Below are 21,984 nucleotides of genomic sequence, written 5' to 3' on the forward strand. Positions count from 1 at the left end.
GAACTAAAATCCCAGAAAGACTTTTAGGACACTGTATTATACTAATTCAAGTGCATGTTATTGCTTTCCACTTTTAGGCTATAAGCTCCCCAAGGCAAAGACTTGCTGATTTTCACTTTGGTAGGTCCAAGGCTTTGCACATGCGTATAAGCACTTGATAAATGTTTAAGTAGAATAGTATTGTATTAGAGGATCACAGTTTTTAGAGTTGTGAGGGATCTTAAAAAGTCATTTATTTAGAAGTCATTTATTTAAGAAATCATCTAATCCAATGTCTTCTTTTTACAGATGGGGAAACTGGGGCTCAGAGAGGGAAAGAGATTTGCTCAAGGTCACACAGGGAAGGGTCATAGGATCACAAATCTAGGGGCCAACCCCTTCATTTTACAGTTGGGGAAACTGAGGCCTGGAGAGGCTAAATGATTGGCCCGCGGTCATTCAAGTTGTAAATGTCGGAGCTGGTCCTTGGACCGCGGACCAATTGATCTCCTGGCTAGAGAATCCCATGTTTTTGTGTGAATTCTAAGCCTCCCACCAAGGGGGCCGTTCTCGAGGGTCAGGTATGTGATAGGGCGGGGCTTTGGGTGGGGGTGGGGAAGGGAAGTTCCATGGATTCTCTAGAGAGGATGTTGATGAAATCGGGGAGTAGCTATGGGCCCTAATACAAATGCATATGGGGGGGGGTGTTTCTGTGCTTCCGCGGGGTCAAACCAAGTAGGGTCAAACAGCTCGTGGGAAGGGATATCCCAGGGAGGGAAGTTCACGCACGCCTCTTGGAGGAAGGTGGCCTTGCAGATTTATCCACTCATCTAGGAGGGAGTGCACCCCCTTAAGCACGTGTGTAGGGGAGGGACAGCGAGGGCTCCATCCTACTGGAATCAGGGCTGGGGATAGTGTCCCTGGGGGTCTCCCGGTGGTGGGGAACCCAGTAGGTGTTTCTCTATGCTGCCGGGGTTGGGGGGGGGGGAATCCCTGGAGGAGGCGGCTCGCTGGAGCCACAGCTGTCGGGGGGGAATCCCTTGAGCATGTGCGCATTGGGGGTTTTTTGCGGGGGGCCTTAGAAGAAAGGAGGGAGCGAGCAGGGCGGGGGTGATGTCTGGAAAGGGAATCTCCTGGGAGTCCAAGGGGCTGGAGGGAGGGAGGAGGGAGGGTCTCCCGTGCCTTCCCAGTAGGAAATGGGCTGGGGGTGGGGGGCCCGCCCTCCCCCCAGGTCCCGGCCCGGCCCCGCCCCGCCTGGTGAGCCAAGCGGGGCTGGGCGTGTGAGTAAGCGCGGGGCGGGCCGGGCCGGGTGGGGCGGGGCGGGGCGGACCGGACAGGTCTGAGCAGGGCCGGGGAGAGGGGGAGGAGGGGGAGGAGAGGGAGGAGGAAGGGGAGGAAGAGGAGGAGGAGCCGGAGCCCCAGCCGGGAGCCTGCCCAGCCCCGGAGCCGCCGAGAGCCGGGGTCCCGCGGGGTCCAGCCCGGGGAGGAAGAGGAGGAGGAGAGGAGCCCGGCCATGGCTGGGCCCCGGGGCGCGTTGCTGGCCTGGTGCCGCCGCCAGTGCCAGGGCTACCCCGGCGTGGAGATCCGGGACCTGAGCGGCTCCTTCCGGGACGGCCTGGCCTTCTGCGCCCTCCTGCACCGGCACCGGCCCGAGCTGCTGTGAGTGCGGCCCGGGGGAGGGCGGGGGCGGCACTCCGGGGAGGGGGGCTCTGGGCAGCCCCCAAAGTGAGGACACTGACCAGAGGACCCTGGCAGCCCAGTTGAGCTAGAGGCAGGAAGTCGGGGGGATCCAGCCGGGCGGGGGAGGAGGGGGCTCCGGGGCATGGGGGGCGGGGCGTGTGAAAAATCAGTCAATTTCACATCATCTGGTTAATGGGGCCCAACCGAAGTCTGTGGGGGTCACAGAACCGGGTAGCCCCGACCCCATCTGGACCAAGCTTCCTTCCATCTGCAGTGGCGGTGACCAGGGAGGCTGGCAGTGGGCAGTAGTATCCTCATTTGGGGAACGGGACCTCTTCTGCCTTTGGGAGTGTGGGACTGAGTTGTGTGAGTTTATGTGTGTGTGTGTGTGTGTGTGTGTGTGTGTGTGTGTGTGTGTGTGTGTGTGTGTGTGTGTGTGTGTAGTAAGTGTTGTTCACCTCCCCCCGAGGTCACTGCCCAGCTCCCTCTTGCTCATAGGTCAGTGGTTGGGATGGTCTGGGATCCCAGACAGACAGACAGACAGTCTGAGCTCTCCGGTCTGGGTGCTTCAGAGATCTGACCCAAACCCTGTATTTACAGATGAGAACCCCACAGACCACAGCCTAGGCTGCTGGGGTCAGACTCCATAAGAATCCCTGTGGACCACAGATTGACTCAGTTTTAAAATATGTTATCTACATTTGGTTGTATTTTTATTTCTTTTGGTAAATATTTTCCAGTTATACTTTAATCAGGTTTGGCGGCTCTCTGGAATGTTGTAGGTAGTGTTTTGGCGCCTCTGATGTAGTGCTGAAGTGTTTAAGATTTGGATTCATTGGCTGGAGGGCGCAGGGTCCTTCTAGCGACAAGCCTCTGTACCTGAGTCTGTCCAGAGTCACCAGTTGGCCAGTTAGGGGCCAAGCTGAGACCTGAAGCCAGGTGCCCTGAATCAGCCCTTCGTTGCCACCACACTTTTAATTCAGGTGAAAAAAGGACTGAGCGATCAGGGTCTCAGAACCAGCTAGGCTGGCATAGAGACAGAGCTCTGATGGTGGGGGGGGGGCAGCTCTTAGCTTGCTGGGTGACCTTGGGCAAGTCACTTTCCTTCCTGGGCTTCTCATTCTGTCTCTATAAAATAATGGTGTTGGCCTGGACAGTCTCTGAGATAAACAGCAAAGCTGGGCCCCAAAGCCCAGCTCTTGGGCAAGGGAAAGGATCCACGAATGAATGAGGATCAAGACTCAGAATTCTGTCGAGATTGGCAGTCATTTTATCTGGACCTCGGTTTCTCCATCTGTCAAATGAGAGGGTTGGCTTCTGAGGTCCTTTCTAACTCCATCTCTACGTTCCCGAATGGGTTATGCAAAGCCTGGTCTGCAGCTTATAAGCTCTCGGCTCCAGAGAGGTGGGGGGCACCTCGGGCCCTCTTCTCCCCTTACTAAACCAGACTTTTCATGGCAGCATAACTGGAGAGAGCCTCCCAGCCCACCTGTGTCGTTTTACAGAGGACAGAACATCAAAGTTAGGATTCGAACCCAGGGCTCTCTCCCCTTTGTGCCTGAGATCCCAGGAAGCAGCCAAGCCAGGATGTCACCAGGGGTCTTCTGGGTCTGTAGCAGGCCACCCCAGGTTGTGTGTCAGATAGGCCATATCAGTGGTGTCTGATGGTCTTCCAGCTGTAGGATTCTGGGATTCTCTCTTGCCTTCCTCTCCCTGAACTGTCTAGTCTGTGTGTGTGTGTGTGTGAGAGAGAGAGAGAGAGAGAGAGAGAGAGAGAAGAAATGAGTTTCACAACATCTGGCTAAAGGTGCCCAGCCAAGGTCTGTGAGGTCAGAGGGCACAGAAGCCATGGCTCTTTCCTTCTTCTCCCTCCCTGCCCAGCCCTGGCATCCTCCCTCACCCCTGAGCAAAGGGAGCTTCAGGAAGGAAGAGGCTCCCTGGTCCAGGCACCTCCTCCTGCAGGGACTTGGAGGCTGGTTCTCGGAGGGCATTGAATGAGGCTGGAGAGGGCACTGAGGGCCCCCATCCTGTCTCTGCCGGTGAGGAGGAAACTGTTAGGCCAGTATTTTCTTGGAGCACATGGTGGGGCATGGTTCTGGTCTGGAAAGGGGGGCAGATGAGAGCTGTTGTTGGGGAGCTGGTGGAGTTTGGAGCCAAGGGACCCCGGCACAGGGGGCTTGTTCTGGGCCACAGACTCCGATGTGCGCGCCATTGCTGGACAGACTCAGGGGTGGCCTGGCCTGGAGAAATCTGTGTGTAGCCAGTCTTGTATAGTGCCTGGCATGGAAGAGGTGAACTGGTATCATTTCCCAGCAGCCTTCTCACTACCCTATGCTCGCCTGTTTCTTAACCTTGGCTTACGGTTTGAAGGACAGGTACTTTGGCATCGTTCACATCTTACCCCTGATACATATTGGCTGTGGGACCCTGGGCAGATGAATGAACCTCTCACTGTCCCCAGGAAAATTTATAGTCTTAAGACTACACTTGCATGTTGTTGTCATTTAGTCCTGTCTGGCTCTCAGTGACCTCATTTGGGGTTTTCTTGGCAAAGATCCTGGAGGGGTTTGCCATTTCCTTCTCCAGCTCATTTGACAGATGTGGAAACTGAGGCAAACAGGGGGAAGTGACTTGCCCAGGGTCACACAGCTACCAAGGTTCTGAGGCCAGATTTGAACTCAGGAAGATGAGCCTTCCTGCCTCTGGTCCCCTGTGCTGTTTGCTGTGCCAGTTGGCATCAGTGGAGGGAGTTTCTATAATGGGATGAGTTTCCTATATTGATGAAATTAGAGGACAGTTCCCGCCCCCCCCCCACCAGAAAACAAAATAAAAACCAAGTACAAGCAAGCCCGAATCTCCCCAGTTTAGCACAGGAAGCAGCCTCACTGGCCATGGATGGAGCTGCCATGGGGCTTGGCCTCCTGCCCATCTGTGCTCAGCGGGCAGGCTCCCAGGCCCCCCACACCAGGCCCTTACAAGGGCATTTCTTGGCTGGTTTCAGCTGCCCAGGAGTGAGAAGAAGGGGGGGGAATCCTCTGGCTGGGGAGCTGGGCTGGGGGAGGGAGAAGAACTCGAGGTGAATGAGGGAGACTGGGGCTTGGAAGAGGTGTTGTTTGTGGTCCCTCCCAAGGCTGACAAACACCCTCGGGGATTCTGGAAGGGGCCTGAGGGGTCTTTTTGTGCCAGAGACTCCCTGTACACGAAGGGAAACTGAGACTCACTGAGCTGAACTCATTGACCCCAAGGCCACAGTGTGGGTATGAGGAAGACAAACAGGCTCTGTAGCTGTAAAATGTGATTGGAAAAGATTATTTCCAAGAACTCTCCCAGCTCTGACATCCCCTGTTCTAAGGGCCCTCCCAGCTCTGACATTCCCCATTCTAAGGCTCTCGGCTCTGAAATTCCCTGTTCCAAGCTCCTTCCCTGCTCCGACAGGGGCCCTGTTTGGCCCGCTAAGAGCCAGGGATGGCCACGTTGGCGCTGACTCCAGGGGAGTGCTTCACCATCCTTTAAGTGAGGTTTCTCTCATTGATGTTTTTTAATGGCCATGAGGGAAGCCAGAAGCTACAGAAAATCCCTCAGTCTCTCAGCCCAGCCAGCCCTCCCTGGCTTCCTGGCCCGGAAAATGCCGGATGAGCTCTTGGTGTTGATCCCGGGCCCGCAGCCCTCCCAGGTCAGGACCAGGCATGCTACCCCAGAGAAGCAGTAGCACCTCAGCCCCACCCTTACCTTCCCCCACTTAATCCCCCTCACATCTGATTGGGTTCTCTTTACAGGGAGAACCTGATGATGCGGGGGCTGTCCCCTCCACACCTGTGCACCCACCCTGGCAGCAAAAGACAATGACACAGCCCCCTGCCCCCCAGACCAGCTCAGTCAGCCGAGGAAGGATGGCACAGGCACAATTTAGTCCGCAGATGGTGCAGTGCTTGGGAAGGCCAGACAGGGCCCAGAGCATGGTGGGGGGAGGGGCAGGAGAGAGAGCAGGGGCTCAAGGACCCAGAAGCCTGGCCCAGCAGCCTCGCTTCGCTGCTTGCTGCGGGGATGCCTCCCTGAGCCTCAGTTTCCCACTTTGTAAGAGAAGGGGGATTGGCCTAGACATCCGGCCTTTGGGATTCTTCCAACTCTATGGGCCCCAGTTTCTTAGGCGGGCCCTTCTCATCCCTTCCTGCTTTGTGATGTTGGAGCTAAGGCTGCTAATGGTTTAAAAGAGAGGGGGAAGGGGCAGCTAGGTGGCTCAGTGGATAAATCACTGGCCCTGGAGTCAGGAGGACCTGAGTTCAAATCTGACCTCAGGCACCTGACACTTACTAGCTGTGTGACCCTGGGCAAGTCACTTAACCCCCATTGCCCGGCCAAAAAAAAAAAAAAAAAGAGAGTGGGAGGTGGTTTTGCACCCCACCCCCCTGCCAGTGGCGTGGCCATCCCTGAACCTTGCTGGGGCTAGCTTTCTTCCCCTGTAGAATGAGGGGGCTGGGCCACGTGAGCTCTGTCCTGGCACCAGGTCCTTACAGGCCTGGCTCAGTGGCTGCTTCTTCCTTGAAGCCTCCCCAGATTACCACCCCCATCCTTTCCCCTTCCCCAGCTAAAAGTGGCCCGGCCCTCCTCCAGTTTTCCTAGGGAGCTTAGTCCAGGGCTCCGGTTTGCTCCCATAGTCCCCCTCATTTTGAAGAAGAGGAAGCAGGTTGTTGGTTGTAGCAGCAGGATCATGCTTACAGGGTTAAAGGGAGGGGAACAAGGTAGGAGAGAATGAGCATTTATTAAGCACCAAAGATATGCTGACACTTCTCAATGTTTTACAGTGATCTCATTTGAAAACCCTGGGGGGGTTGGGAGGGAGGGGCTGCTGTTATCTCCATTTTACAGTTGAGGGAACTTGGGCAGACAGAAGTTAAGTGACTTGCCCAGGATCACCCAGCTAGTCCCTGTCTGAGACTGGATTTGAACTCAGGTCTTCCTGACTCCAGGCTGGGTGCTCTCTCCCAGGATCAGAGATAAACTGAAAGCTGGAAGAGTTCTTAGAGGCCATTTAGTCCAAACTCATTGTATAGATGAGGACACTGAGACCCAGGAAGGGAGAGAAATGACTTGTCCAAGGTCACAGGATTTGAATTTGCTTTTCTCTATCTCAGGATCTCCCAAGCCCCGTCCAAGTGTTCTTCCTTGTGGTCAAGAGCTCCAGCCCTTCCCTGACTGCTGGAAGGATGTGGGAGGGCTTGGGGTCCTTGTCCGGGTCTACCCCTGACTCATGCAGTTGGCTGGCATGCCCCTGACTCCCCCTCCCCACCCAAACCTCCTGAGCCCCTCATCCAGCCCATCCCTTACTCTCCTCTCTCCTTTGTTCCAGAGATTTTGACTCGCTCTCCAAGGACAATGTCTATGAAAATAACCGCCTGGTGAGTCCCAGACAGATGGGGTCTAGAACAAAAGTGGGAACAGAAGGCGGGTGCCTGGGAGCGCAGGAGCTGGGCACCCGTCTGATAAGCCCGGCCTCGTGGGATAGGGCTGACATACAGGGCAGCCTGTGCCCCTCAGCCTGGCTCCAGGGCTTGGCACGGCTAGGGTGGTAGAGGGGCTGAAGGGGTGTCCGAGCAGGTATCTGGTGGGAATGCCCATCCCCCCTTCCTGTCTCCCTGCCCCCTTTGGCCCGGTGCTGTCCTGTCCCTCCCGGAAACCATCCTCCCCATCCTGAGGCTGCTGGGGGGATATAAACAGTGCCTGCCTGCCTGGGAGCTGGGAGTGGAGGAGAGCCCCGGCAGGAACCAGCCCCCTTGCCAGTGTCTCCTCAGCTGAGCTGACTGTGCCCCTGGCCCAAGGAGCTCGCTGCCTCCGTCTGCCCAGGGCTCAGTTTTATGGTGTCTCCCATCTTCCTCTAGGCCTTTGAGGTGGCGGAGCGGGAGCTGGGTATCCCAGCCCTGCTGGACCCCAACGACATGGTCTCCATGAGTGTGCCCGACTGCCTTAGCATCATGACCTATGTGTCTCAGTATTATAACCATTTTACCAGCCCCAACCAAGGTGAGTCTCCCCAACTCCTCCCCCAGCTGCGAGGGCGGAAGGCTGAGCCCCCCCCCCCCAGAAGGGTCACGTGCTGCCCATCCATCCGTCCTCAGCAGCGCTCCTGCCCATTTCCTGCCTACAAACACTTCCCCCTCTGGAATGTGGGAGTGCTGGGGGAGGGGAGCGCTTCCTAGGGCAGATCCAGGTGGCAGTCTGAGCTGAGCTGGGAAGCCGGGCAGGCCTTCAGCCAGGAGGCACCATGCTAGTGCCTGGGGGACAATGAATGGCAAGAGGAGGAACTGAGGCTGCTGGAGGGACCCCCGACACCCCCGTTCCTCCCTCTGAATCAGAACAGGCGGCAGCCTCTCCAGCACCCCTCTCCGGCCCCCTCACCCACATGCAGACACATGGTCCATCACGGGAGGTCATTTGTTCTTTTGGGGGTTTGTCGCCTCTGGGCTAATCACTTGGCCTCCCAGGCCTCAATCTCCCCATCTGTAAAGTACAGGGGGTTGAGCTGGATGGCGTCCGTCTGTCTCTGCCTCCGTCCGTTCTCTGCACCCCCTCCTCACCTCTTGGCAGTCCCCGGGGGCTCAGAGGTCTGTGGCTTTCATGGTTCTCCTCCTGAGTGTCCTTCCCCTGGGAGGGAGGGGGCGGTGCGTCCCTGGCCCCATGTTGGGATGGGGGGGCACCCAGTAGGCATCTGAGGGCTCTGCCAGTCACAGGTGCCCTCTCGCTGTCTGTCCCCAGCTGGCGTCTCTCCACCCGGGAAATACCCGGCAGCTCCTTCCTCTTCCTCATCTGGGGCAGCTCCCAAAGCTGAAGCCGAAGATGGCAGGATGCAGGTGGGTCAGGGGGTGCCCTTGGCAACAGGCCATCTGGTTCTGGGGAGGGAGGCTGTCGGGCTCACTTCCCCTATTCTGAATGGGTCAGGGAGCTTGGGACGTGACATCCCCAGGGGAATCCCACTTCTCGGGCAGAAGCGGCCTTGGCAAAGGGCACAGTCGGTCAGTACCAGGAGTGCCTGGCACATAAGGGCTTCTCAGCCTCTCTTCCTCGGGCCCATGGGCAGGCTGGCTGAGCCTTGGACCCTCCTGGCAGCCTGTTAAATACACCAAATAAAAGCCTTGGGTTAGAAAGGCGAGATTCAGTTAGTGGCGTTCCAGTAAACGTGGTCCCAGAACTCTTGCTATGGAGGCCAGGCCAGGGTCCCACTGCGGGGGACAGTGTTATTGGTGACTGTTATCTGTGCTTGGGGGTCGTCCCTCTGCCTCTTTAGTGCCTGCATTCCCCCTCCCCCTCCTTTAAGGACCAGCTCACAGGCCACCTCTTCCAGGAAGCCTTCTGGCTTCAGACCTGGATGGCATCTGTCTGTTCCTCCCCAGTCCTTTCTCACTTGAGGGCCCTGGGTGGCCTTGGAGGCAGGAAGACCTACCTCTGACCTAGGCAGGCTTGGTGACCCTCACTTTCCCTCCCTGGGCCTCAGTTTCCCCATCTGTAAAATGAGAAGGTTGGGCTAGGTGACCTCTGAGGTAGGTTAGTCCTTTCTAATCTCCCCTTGGGCACTTCTCTGGACTTGTGTTTATCAGGCAGGGCGCTGCCCTTCTGCCAGCCCAGATCCATGCTCAGGTGCCCTTGCTTCCTCCCCAGAGATCCCCTTAGCCTGCGGCATTGTGTCAGTCATCCCTCCCCTCCCATGAGGACAGCAGCTGTGTTCTCCTCTATACCTCTGTCTGCTCCAGGATGAGTGTGAAGCATGTTTGTTGAATGACTGAGTGAACCTCAGATGTGCTGGGGGTGGGTGATGGCGCTCTGACCTTGGCTCGGGGCTGGTTCTCACCCCCAGGAGCAGCAGGGGGTGGCTCCCGAAAGCCTGACGGAGCAGGGCTCCCGAGGCATCCCTAGCAGCACCTGTGCCTCCTGTCAGCAGCATGTCCACTTGGTGCAGCGGTACCTGGTAGAGGGCAGGCTCTATCACCGGCAGTGCTTCAGGTGAGCGTGGGGCAGTGCATGCCCTTGGGTGACCGACAGCCTCCTGGCTGCCATCCATCCTCGCCCCTCTGGCCTGGGGCCCTCTGAGGGGCACTTAGCCATGTGGGATGTCTCTTGGGCTGGCAGCTCCCAGATGCTTTCTGGGTAGATCTGAGGGCCTGAGTTCAAAACCTGACTGTCCTGGGCTAGCTGTCTGATATCCACCAAGTCACTTCCCTTGCCTGGGCCTCAGTTTCCCTGTCTGTAAAATGAGGGGACTGGACTGGATTTTCTTGGGGGCTCCTCCTATCTCTAAGCTTTTAATTTCTCTATGCCTCAGTTTCCCTATCTGTAAGATGGGGGCGGGGAACAGATCTCCTCTGAGGCTCCTTGCAGCTCTGCTGAATGAGGGGGCTGGCCTCTGTGACCTTGGAAGTCCCTTTGAACTCGGGATTGCTGGTCCCCCGATCAGGACCCTACCCTGGTTCACTGGTGTCTGTCCCCCACAGGTGTAAGGAGTGCTCCAGCACCCTGCTCCCCGGAACTTACAAGAACGGGCCGGAGGCAGGCACATTTGTGTGCACCCAGCACCGGGGCAAGCTGGGACCCCTGGGGCGGGCAGAGGGCAGGCCCAGAGTGACCTTGCAGCACCCAGAGGTGATGGAGGGGACAGAGGCGGCTGGCGGTGGGGAGAGCACTGAAGATCCTGCTCTCTCTCAGAGTGACCTGGGGGAGCCAAAGGCTGGCACGGAGCCCCCACCTCAGACTCTGTCCAAACCCCCACTCCCCAACAAGCCCCAGGAGCTGGCCTCTCCCCCGGCCCCCCGGCCCACTCCCGCCCCCAGGAAAGCCTCGGAGACGTCCGCCTCGTCCGCCAGCCCCCAGCCGGTCCCTCGACCGCGCTCCAGTGTGCCCGGGGAGAGCCCTGGTGAGCAGGGCAGCTGCCTGGTGAATGGTGAGTGCCTCATGGCTGGGCAGCGACCTGCAGTGCACGCAAAGCGCTCTACAGACTTCTCTTAGCGCCTCTAGGCCCTACGACCGCTCTGGGAGGGGAGGGGTCGGGGTGAGTGTCGCCTTCTCTCCTTGGATAGAGAAACCGAGGCCCAGCAGGAGAGACCTGAGGGCAGCCCGTGTTCCTGGTGGCACTGAGGGCTCTCCAGACCATGGCTTGAGTTGGTTAGGCCATGGCAGCCTAGCTGAACCTCCGGACCCTCCCAAGGCCAAGGACAGAGCCCCTGTTTGGATTTGCTCTGGGGGTGGGGAGGGTTGAGGCCCTTGAGCTTGTGGGTACAAAGCAGCGGCTCGGCTGTACCTGGGGGTTCTGGGGAGGCGAGCGAAGTCTGGACCCAGAGCCAAGGTTGGCTCCCCGGCCTCCCTCTACTCTTCCTCACCATTGCCCCCCTTTCTTCTCTCCCTCTTTTCCCATCTGTTCTTTCCTCCTCCTCTTCCCTCTCCTTCTGTCTTGTTTCTGTCTCTGTCCCCATCTTTGTCCCTGTCTCCTTGTCCCTGTAACTGTCCCTGTCCTTGTCTCTACCGTCTCTCCATCTCTGTCTCTGTCCCTGTCTCTCTCTCCATCTCTGTCCCTGTCTCTTCTCCATCTCTTTCTCTATCTCTGTTCCTGTCTCTTCTCCTTCCTTGCCTCCAATCCCCCCCCCCCAACACCATGTACCTGGTTGGCCCTGCTGCCGTGGGAGGCTTTGGCGCCCCCTGGTGGACCCTCAGTGACAGCCCACAGCCCACACATGTCCATTTCTAAGTTGGGTGTCAGAGCCCGAGACACTTGATGGGCCCAGGTCTAGAGCTGGAAAGGAACCTTTGAGGCGCTCTAGTCCAACCCACCTTGCCCCTTAACATAAGAAGAAACTGAGGCCCAGGGAAGTTCAGCAACCTAGATAGAGAACTGGAAGTGGTTTCAGACTCCATAGTCCAACCCCCTCATTTTACAGAGGAGGAAACTGAGGCAGGCAGGGGTGAAGTGACTTGCAAGTGTTTGAGGCCAGATTTGAACTCAGGTCTTCCAGATGCCAGGCCCTGTACTCTAACCACAGAGCCACTCAGCTGCTTCCAGCTAACCTTCCCCTGTTGCCCAGCCCTAAATTATTGGATTGCTTTGCACAGAGTCTGTATTTACTAGCGTGTGTGCTCATTGTGTCCCCCGTACAAAGTGTGCTCCCTCAGGGCAGGCATTGTTTGACTGCCTCTGTGTCCCCAGTAGGCCTGGCAGCAACTAAGTTCCGTTTCACTGAAGCCCAGCGAGGCCGTGGTCTGTCCCAGGTCGGGTCATGAGGCTCCTTCCAGCTCCTTCCTCTTCCCGATGAGCTCCCCCAGAGTGTGCGGTGACTGGGTGGCTCTTGGCCCTGGGCTCTCCCCACCGCCCGCCCACTGCCATCTTTGCAGAGAGGCCCACACAGATCCCTGCTCTTCTCAGCCCTCCCCCCAGGGACCAGTCACAGGCGAGAGGGGCCGGGAGCCGGGGGCTTCCCGAGCTTCGGTGTCCGCCGTCTCAAATTTTCAGCAGCCAGCCCCTGATCCTGTCCCTCCCTGACCTCCCCCGGCCCTGATTCTGCCTAGAGCCGCTTCTGTGGGGAGGCTGGGAGCACATATCCTGCTCCGGGCTTCTTTGTTTTCTTCTTGAGCCTGTGGGGAGGTCCTGGTAAGCAGGTTCTCTCCACAGCTGCCCAGGGGTACCTGCTCCTCGACGTGTAGATGCAGGACGTTGTTGGGGGGACTGAGATCTTAACTGACTTGCCTGGGGCCCCTCAGGACTTGAACCCAGGGCTTTGGGACTCTGAAGCTCTCGGATTCAGCCTACTGGGTCACAGTGTCGGCAGACAGTGTGACAGACAGAGCCAACTTTGGCCTTAGAGGACTGAGGTGGGCAGGCCGGTTCTGCAGGATCTTTGGTTACTGCTCCTCGTCTTTGTCCAGGGTGAAGGAGCTACACGGGCATGGTGCTCCCTCTTACCTCCTGCCTTCCTCCCCCCCCCCACCCCCCCGCCCCCCCCCCACCCTCTGGAAGCAGAACTGGGACATGGACTCCCCAGTGCTTCTGTTTAGAACTGGGGGGGGGGTGGCTCAAATCTGATGCCTCTGGGTACCTGGGACCTAGATTTCATTTCTCATTTGCAATGCAGATGAGGTTTGAGGTATCCCCATCTCCGGTGGCATCTCTTTATCTGGGCTTCCTACAAGAAGGTGGCTTATCTAATGCTGTGAATTGGGGTGGGGTGGGGATAGGGCTCCATTCTTGTTTCTATGGTGATAGAAGCCAGTGACTTCACAGGGGAGAATCCCCCTCCCCAGAAAATCCAGACTTCTTGGCCACTTGGGGGGCACCACTGACCACTACCAATGAACGCCTGTCTCTTTCTTACTCTCCATCTAGGAAGGCTGCATGAATCCAGCCCCCCAGTCCCCAAGCCAAGAGGGACGCCCAAGGCCCCAGATCGGTAAGTTCTCTCTCTTATTCCCCCAAGCGATGGAACAGTCCCTTGGGTGGTTCCCTGCCCCAGGCCCTTCACCCCTTCCCAGCCAATAGCCTGGGAGAGATGGAGAGCGACTACCAAGGAGCCCCGCCTCCCATTGTTGGGCCGCACTTGGGGAGCCGAGTCCTCCTTACGTCTCTGGGAGACAGTCGGGGATGGAAAGGATCCTGGGCGAGTTTCCTTCTTGGGTCTGTGTTCAGGAGGTAGGCTTACCTGGGAGGTGGAGAAGGCCGAGAAGGAGGGCGCCTGTGCCCGGGCCCTGGGGAGGAAGCGCTCTACGTCAAGCCCTGTCCCAGCTCCAGATGCAAGCCCTAGCTGGCATGCAGGACTCGGGGCCCTGGCCCAGGGCTGGACCCTACTGTCCGAGGACCAGTGGGACTTGATTGGCCCCCAGAACCTCCTGAAGACATGGAGGGGTTTCAGCCTGTGACAGGGCAGGGGTGGGTGTGCCCACACTGTGAAGAGGGAGAAGGGGCAGCCGGCTTCCCCAGTGGGGAGGGTCCAGCACAGGGTGGGGGCCCGGGTACTATGGGCCAAGGACCAGGGGTGCTTAGACACAGGAAGGACTCGGGACGGCCGCCTTCAAGTGTGTGGGGCATGTCCTGAGGAGGTGGCATCTGACTGGTTCTGCTTGGCCCTGGCGGAGGGAAACAGGAGCCGTGGGTGGAAGGTACAAAGAATCCGGTTTTCCCGTGAGTCAGAGGTCCAGAAGCCCCCAGGGCCATTCGTCAGGGAGGAGGTGGTAGGGAAGGTCCCCTGTGGTCACAGGCTGGGCCTCTAGGAGAGCGGAGGCCCACAGACCTCACCCTTCCTCCTGCCCTTATTTTCTCTTCATTTCTGCCTCCCTTTCTCTGTTCGACATCACGAGCTCTTCACAGCCTGGCCACAATCTGGCTTCCCTGCCTCACCGGCCATTACTCCTCGTCCAGCCAGACCGGTCTCCTTGCCTCTTCCTCACTCACACATTGATCTCCCACCTCCACGCCTTAGCCGCACCTGGCCCCCAAGCACTCCTTCCTCACCTGCACCTCAGATTTCTTGGTTTCCTTCAAGACGCAGATCCAAGGCTTTCCCGATCCCCTCGCCATCCTCCGGGCTGCTAATCACGCCTGTCCTTTCAAAATTAGCTTGTGTTCATTGAGTGTCTGTTTTAGATGGAGGTAGGGACTGGTCTGTGAGGCCACTGGTATCCCAGGCAAGAGACTCGATTGGACCAAAGCAGGTCCGTGCCTTCTCATGGCTTAATTGTCTCAGAGAGTTGCCTAGGGTGAGAAGTTAAGTGACTTGCCCAGGGTCACACAGCCTGGTCAGATGTGGATCTCGAACTCACGTCTTCTGGGTGTGTATTTATTTATGTGTCTCCCAACAGAACATAAGCTCCTGGGGGTCTTCGTCTCATTTTTTTGGTCTTTGTATTCCTAGTGCTTGGTATATAGTAGGTGTTTGATGAATGCTGGTTCACGGATGGACTGGTTTCTGCTTCCTACCAGAGCTACGGCCCCAAAGAAGAAGGACCCACCATGGATCACCCTGGTGCAGGCAGAGCCCAAGAAGAAGCCAGCCCCTCTCCCTCCTGGCAGCCGGCCGGAGACTCCCTTGCGAGCTGCAGAGGAAGGAGGGAGCCCAGGAGAGGCGAGCCCTGCTCCGGAGCCAGAGAGCCGGCCGGCGGCTCGAGAGCCCAAGCCCTACAACCCCTTTGAGGATGAGGAAGATGAAGAGGCTGCAGCCCCTGGCACCCCAGACCCCGCTGAGCAGACCCCCAAGGCTTTGCATCCCTGGTATGGCATCACCCCCACCAGCAGCCCCCGGACGAAGAAGCGGCCGGCTCCGCGGGCACCTAGCGCCTCCCCCCTCGGTGAGTCCCTCCTCTCCAACCTGCTCCCCTGCCACTTCCCGTTGGCTATGGCCTTCTGGGCTCTGTCCCCTGAGTGGGATGGAAGCAGGAGCTCAAGCCTCAGCAGGCCCTGGCATTCGTGAGCCAGGCCTCTTCCCTCCCTTCCTGCAGGGGCTCTGTCCCCGTGGGTGCCTGGCACAGTCAGTCCAGGGCTTCAGAGCTCTGTCCTCCTGGTGTGGCAGTCTGGGGCTCTGTCCCCGTGGGTGCCTGGCGTGGCCAGTCTGCTTCTGAGGAGTCCAGGGAGATCATTCCTCCAGGGGAGGCCTGGGCAGCTTCTCCTTGCTCCATTGGGTGCCAGTTATCCAATAGTATCGCTCAGTCACTCACACCTCCCCTCTCATCCAGCAGGGTGGTGTAGACGACCTCCAAGAGCCCTTGTTTCCATTTGGTTCAGGAATAGTTCATTTCTTCCCCCAACTAAAAGACAAAAGGACTTAGCCCCAGAGGCCCAAACTGGGAGCAGGCGGGGAAGTCACCTGAGGGCAGTGGACGGAGAAGTCCATGCAACAGAGCCCCGTGCAAGAGTGGCCTGGGATGTGCTGGGAGAGGTAGTGAGTTCCCCGTCACTAGGTGCCTCCAAGCAGAGACTGAGCGGTCACGGGGAGAGGGAATCCCAATACATTCTGCCTGTCTGTTGGACTACTCAGGATTGACTCCTGCACAAAGCTCCTTGAGCCCTGTGGCTTAGGGCTGCCTTGTGTGTACTTTGATATACTTCTCCCCCACCTCCTCTCCCTCTCTCCTTTCTCTCTCCATTCTGTCTGTCCTCTTTCCCTTCCTTCCCTCCCTCCCTCTCTCCTCTCTCCATCTCTGTCAATTTCTCTCTCATCTTTCCGAGTTCAAATCCAGACACGTACTAGCTGTGTGACCTTGGGCAAGTCATTTAACCCTGTCTGCCTCAGGTTCTTCATCTGTAAAATGAGCTGGAGAAGGAAATGGTAAACTACTCCAGTATCTCTGCCAAGAAAACCCCTAAATGGGTCATAGTCAGACACAGCTGAAACAACTAAACAACAAAAATATCTTCTTCTCCATCTCTCTCTCTCACACACACACACGTTCCCTAAATACTCCCCACATGCTGGGAGATGGCTAACTGATGACTGGGCCTATTTTACACGTGAGGAAACTAAGTCTCAGAGCTCTGAAATGATTCTTCCCCCGCCCCAGGTCCCAAAGCAAAGCTGTTTCCCCCACCGGTCCTTCTGTCTCCCCCAGTCCCTGAGCTTCCCCAACAAAACATGTGCCTTGTTCATCTTTGGCGTCTACTCATAACAGGTATAAATGTTGCCTCTGCCAAATGAATGAAAGCTTGCCAAGGGCAGGGATGATTTTATTTTTTTTGTCTTTGTACCTTCAGGGTCTAGCCCAGGGCCCATCACGTAGGAAGAGCTTAATAAATGCTTACTTAAGGGGGCAGCTAGGTGGCGCAGTGGATAAAGCATTGGTCCTGGATTCAGGAGTACCTGAGTTCAAATCCGGCCTCAGACACTTGACACGTACTAGCTGTGTGACCCTGGGCAAGTCACTTAACCGCCATTGCCCCGCAAAAATAAATAATAAATAAATAAATAAATAAATAAATGCTTACTTAATAATTGACTGATTGGTGGAATTGAATTCAAAAGTAGCATTGAGGGGGCAGCTAGGTGGTGTAGTGGATAAAGCACAGACCTTGGATTCAGGAGTACCTGAGTTCAAATCCAACCTCAGACACTTGACACTTACTAGCTTTGTGACCCTGGGCAAGTCACTTAACCCTCATTGCCCCGCAAAAAAAATAAAAATAAAAATAAAAATAAATAAATGCTTACTTAATAATTGGCTGATTGGTGGAATTGAATTCAAAAGTAGCATTGAGGGCTGGGCCCTGGGCACTGAAGGTACAAAGATCAAAATGAAACTTCCCTGCCCTCAGGGGACTTCCATCCTCTTCTCAGAGCTCTTTCCAGTATCCCACACTCTCCCATTATTCAAAATCACTTGGGCTTTTTTTTTTTTTAAATACCTTATAGATCTTTGATTTTGACATCACCTTCATTTACAGTTCTCTCCCCACCTCCCTCTGCACCCTCCTCCCCATCCCTTGTAACAAATAGAAAAGGAAAAAAACATTCAGCAAAGCTCCCCTCCCCACCCATCAGGATTCTGGCTGTGTATGCAGTATTCCCAGCCATAGACCCCCACCTCTGCCATGAGAGATGGAGGCAGATTAGCTCATCCCTTCTTCTGGGACCAAAGAGGCTATTGCAATACAGGCTTAGCAAGTGGTTTTTTGTTTCTTTGGGTTTTTTACATGGTTTAGTATTTTATTTTCCCTCCAATTACATGTAAAAAACATTTTTCACGTTCATTTTTAAAAACTTTTTGAGTTCCAAATTCTCTCTCTCCCTTCCTCCCCTTCCCCCCTCACTGAGAAAGCAGGCAGTTTGATCTGGGCTATCCGTGTGCGGGCATGCAAAACATATTTCCATGTTAGTCATGTTGTGAAAGAAAACACAGACCCCAAATCCCCACAAAACCCTCAAGAAAAAGAAAGTTAAAAAACAAAACAAAACATGCTTCAATCTTCATTCAGTCGCCATCAGTTCCCTCTCTGGGGATGGACCACATTTTTCATCCTAAGTCCTTCAGAGTTGTCTTGGATCATGGGAGTGCTGAGAATTCAGCAAGCATTTCTTAAGCACTTGCTCTGACATCTGGCAGGACAGGGAGGGGTGGCTGAGGATACAGAGACAAAACCCAAGCCAGTCCCTGCCCATTCTTCTCCATTCTAGTCCAAGCACTTTCTACTACACTGCACTGTTTGCTGAAGCTTGTACCCATGGGGGAGGGGAGGCACAGTTGGATGAAGTGGGGGATGGAAGAATTTTTAAAGGTAAGGTTTTAAAAAGTGATACCCATGGGGAAGCTAGGTGGCACAGTGGATAGAGCACCGGCCCTGGAGTCAGGAGTACCTGAGTTCAAATCCGGCCTCAGACACTTAACACTTACTAGCTGTGTGACCCTGGGCAAGTCACTTAACCCCAATTGTCTCACTAAAAAAAAAGTGATGCCCATTAACTAGTGAGAGTCACAAAGCTGAAGCAAGGCGGGGGCAGCCTGCTGGGGTTTCCTGTTTCTGTCCCAGAGGGTTAAGACCCTAGAATCTCAGAGTTGGAGCCCCCCCCCCCCCAGCCCTCCTAGAGAAGTAGCCACCTGCTGGTTTCTGGTTAAAGGCTGGTGGTTGCCAGCAGGCTGGACCTTTTGCATCCATCTTTGTATAGAGCCTAGAGCTAGAAGGGACTTCAGAGGCCATGGAGGCCAACCCCCTGTGCCCAAGGTCACACAAGGAGAGGCAGGATTTGAATGTAGGTCCTCTGGCTCCTGAGCCTGGGCTCTTCCCACTGGGTTAGGCTGCCTTCCAAAGGTTCCCAAACCCCGAATTTCTTACCCTCTTCACCTCCTCCCCTTGTCTCTACAGCACTGCACCCTGCCGGCCTCTCCACGCAGCGCCTTTCTCACTCAGAGCCTCCTTCTTCGACTCCGTCACCAGCCCTCAGCGTGGAGAGCCTTTCCTCTGAGGGTTCTTCTGTTCCAGCCCCTGGGGAACTGGAACCCCCGGTGGTACCCAAGAGCTCCTCTGAGCCCACTGTCCACTCCCCTGGACCCCCCACCAGCCTCTCAGCCACCTCTTCCCTCTCCTCCTCTGAAGAGATAGCCCAGCCCAGCCTGGACCAAGACACCCCCAGCCCCTCTGCCAGCCGTGCCAAAGTCGACCCGGGCCCACAGCCTGCTAAGCCCTATGCTGGGGCCGCCCCCACCCCGCTCTTGTTGGTCAGAGAGAAGAGCCCTCCATCCCCCCAGCTGCAGGTGAAGGTGAGTTGACTCTGGCCACTTGTCCTCTCCCACCCACCCCTGGCCAAAGCCGGACAGAATTCTGGGCCAGGGAAGACCTATGAGAAGACCCAGTCCTGCCACTCACTATCCGTGTGCCCTTGGGAAAAGTACCCCCCGCCCCGTGCCTCAGTTTCCTCCTCTGTAAAATGGGGATGATGATAGTACCCACCCTCTGTGAAGATCAAATGAAACACTAACTGTAAAGCGCTTTATGGATCCTCAGGTGTTGTAAATGTCAGGTATTGTTATTCTTAGCTGTGCTGGGTACAGGATCCTAAGGCCCTACTAGGGCTTTTAGAGTGGCCACAACAACCCATGAATCAGAGAGCATAAGTGAAATTATTCCCATTTTATGGAGAGGGAACAGAGACTGCATGAATGTGTGCATGGCTGGGCTGCCCCAACGCCCCCAAAGTTTGACTGAGATTACAGCCTGTGTCTTTTCTGCTGTTTTCTGGCTATCATGGGGCAAATGAGAAAATGGGGTCCAGGGGTCAGTGAGGAGGACGCAGGTTCTAGTCCTGCTAAACACAAACTGGCTATTGGATCTGGGCCAATCTCTAAGATGAGAAGCTAATGAAGAGCTGCTATCTGCATTGCTGGAGTGAGCTTCCATACCCAGAACTCCCTATGCAGGAAAAATCACAAGTTTGCACCAAGAAGGGGTCAAGTGTTCATAGGCGCCATCTGGGGCTTGGAGGGGCCTGGAGGGTGATCCGATCAACATCTGCATTTTACAGAAGGGGAGACTGAGGCGCAGGATGCTTATGTGATTTAGGGCACAGCCCTCCATTCTCCCTCCTCTGTCTCTTTATGTCCCTCCCTTCTCTCTGCTGTTTTCCTCCTGTCTGTCTGTCTGTGCCTCTCTCTGTCTCTCTCGGTCTGTCTCTGTCCATCTCTGGATTGAAGAGGGCATGTCAGGGAGTGAGGTGGCAGAAGATTGGAAAGACAGGAGGAGGCTGGGTGTTGAAGGGCTTTGAATGCCAAGCAGAGAGTTTTGTCTTAGTTCCTGGAGGCCATCGGGAGCCCCAGGGGTTTCTAGAGTAGGTGGTGACCTGGTGAGCTGTTAGGAGGTGCTTAGTGTGAGCATCCCCACCTGGGCCCTGGAGCAGGCTGGGGCCCAGCGCTTGGGCTGCTCCTAACTCCCCTCCAGGGGCAGTGCCCAGTAAACAACTGGCAGGGGCTGTGAGGCTGGAGGTCCTGTAGCACATGGCGAACAATCTAGACCTGGGGATGGCGAAGAATACTGTGGGGGCAGGATTTAGGCCTCGGGGGAGGAAGAACAGGATGGCAGCCGGAGAGAGCAACCCCCACCCATGGGGGAGTCACAAGGCCCAAGGACAAATGCCGCCTCTGCCCCTCACACCTGACCTGGACTGCCCCAAGTCCCCCAGCTTATACCCTTGCCAATGCTCTCCCAGGTGAGCTAGTCCTCCTTCCCTTCCCCTCTCCTCCCTCCCTCCCTCCCCCTCCCTCCCTCCTCCCTTTCCCTCTCCAGCCCCAGCCTGAATACCTGACTCGAAGCCAGGCCCTGAGGGAGCATATAATGAGGCGCTGGCACTGTCCTCAGTTGAACAGACTTGGAAAGTGGTCAGACAATATTGCCACAAGCCCTACCATACCCGCCCTGGCCAGGGCACTCCCAGAGAAGGGGTGTGTCGGGAAGGGGGGCCCCATAGAACCTTGAAGACCCCAGGCCCAGCAGGTCATCAGTGAACAGAGTGAGGCATTGGGAGGAGCCGCCACTGGGTACAAGGTGCCACCTTGTTGAGGCAAGGCACCCAGGGAGGGAGGGCAGAGCCATATCAAACAGCAGCAGGGCCCAGAACAGCTGAGCTCCAGGGTCATAGAAATGGCCTTGGAACGATTGGCCTGGGAGCAGGGGCACCTAGAAACTGCTGTGTGTGTGTGTGTGTGTTTGGGGGTGCCTAGAAACTGCTGTGTGTGTATGGGCGGGGGGGTGGTTCTTGGGGGCACTAGAAGCTGCTGGTCAGTGCAGGGCAGGGGCCCACAGACTCCCAGGGATTGACTACTTCCTCCTACTCCAGCTCTCCTACCTGTATGACCTTGAGCAGTCAATCCATGAGCATTTATTAAATGCCTACTGTGTGCCAAGCTCTGTTAGGTGCTGGGGATACAAAGACAACCTTGAATAGTCCCTGCCTGCAGGAAGCTTATATTGCCAGCCTGTAAAAGAATATGCCAAATAAACAGATCAGTGAAAGTCAGTTTTGGGGGGAAGGTGCTAGCTGCTCAGGGGCTGAGCCGACACTTGATCCGAGCTTAGGAGGAGATGAGGGGTGAAGAGGAGGGGGAGCATCCTGGGTGTGCAGTCAGCCTGGGCAGAGGCAGAGAGGGGAGATAGAGAGTCTTGGGCGAGTCACAGCCAGAAGGCTGGGATGGGCTCTCGGCTGTGTTCGAAGGGGCAGGAATGTCAGGTGGTGAAGGGTTTTAAATGGCAAATAGGAAACTATAATTGACCCTAGAGGTAGTAGGGAACCACTGCAGCTGCTTGAGCTGGGGAGTGACCTGATCAGACTGACTCTAGAAAAACAATACCAGATCTCTGCAAAAATTGAAGAAGTTTGGATTGCCGGGTCAGCTGTCTGTCTGCAGTCGTCCTTACCTGCCACTCCAAGCCACCTCTTCTCTCCTCTCTGGTTGCTTTCAGTCTTCCTGCAAAGAGAACCCCTTTAATCGGAAGGCGTCACCCATGTCCTCCCCCACAACAAAGAAAACCAATAAGGGATCGAAGCCTGTGCGACCGCCTGCCCCTGGACACGGCTTTCCACTCATCAAACGGAAGGTACTGCTTGGGCTCCCGTGGGGTCTTCCCCTCACCCCCTGCCTCCCATCCTTCCTCGGTCCCTGTAGCCACAGGCCTGGAGGTTGGCCTCAGAATCCATCTGGGCCAAGCCTACCTGAAGTATGAATGAATGAATGAATGAATGAGAGAGCATTTATGAAGTGCTTACTGTGTGCCTGGGACCGTGCTCTGCTTTGTGGATGCAAGTGGGAGAGACGACAGCCCTCTAGTGAGCTGCAGGATCTGCTCTAGCTGATGGGAATGCAGACTTAGCACCCCCCAGCTACCAA

The 21,984-nt window shown here is 56.2% G+C and overlaps 1 protein-coding gene across 2 annotated transcripts in view; it reads left to right on the forward strand.

Moving 5' to 3' along the window:
* Window positions 1-1,401: 1,401 nt before the first annotated feature.
* MICALL1 (MICAL like 1) overlaps window positions 1,402-21,984 on the forward strand; it is a 28,760-nt gene continuing 8,177 nt past the window's right edge. Inside the window, exons 1-10 of one of the 2 annotated variants that reach the window (XM_043965539.1) lie at window positions 1,402-1,638; window positions 7,007-7,055; window positions 7,536-7,677; window positions 8,410-8,504; window positions 9,506-9,651; window positions 10,140-10,585; window positions 13,016-13,079; window positions 14,606-14,970; window positions 18,473-18,867; window positions 21,560-21,694. In XM_043965539.1, the coding sequence (XP_043821474.1) occupies window positions 1,493-1,638; window positions 7,007-7,055; window positions 7,536-7,677; window positions 8,410-8,504; window positions 9,506-9,651; window positions 10,140-10,585; window positions 13,016-13,079; window positions 14,606-14,970; window positions 18,473-18,867; window positions 21,560-21,694 (1,983 nt within the window). In that variant the 5' untranslated portion in view covers window positions 1,402-1,492. Of the gene's footprint in view, window positions 1,639-3,628; window positions 3,699-7,006; window positions 7,056-7,535; window positions 7,678-8,409; window positions 8,505-9,505; window positions 9,652-10,139; window positions 10,586-13,015; window positions 13,080-14,605; window positions 14,971-18,472; window positions 18,868-21,559; window positions 21,695-21,984 lie in introns of those variants that run through there. The other variant, XM_043965540.1, reaches the window with a different exon arrangement.

Source organism: Dromiciops gliroides, chromosome 5, assembly GCF_019393635.1.
Source record: "Dromiciops gliroides isolate mDroGli1 chromosome 5, mDroGli1.pri, whole genome shotgun sequence".
Taxonomy (NCBI): domain Eukaryota; kingdom Metazoa; phylum Chordata; class Mammalia; order Microbiotheria; family Microbiotheriidae; genus Dromiciops; species Dromiciops gliroides.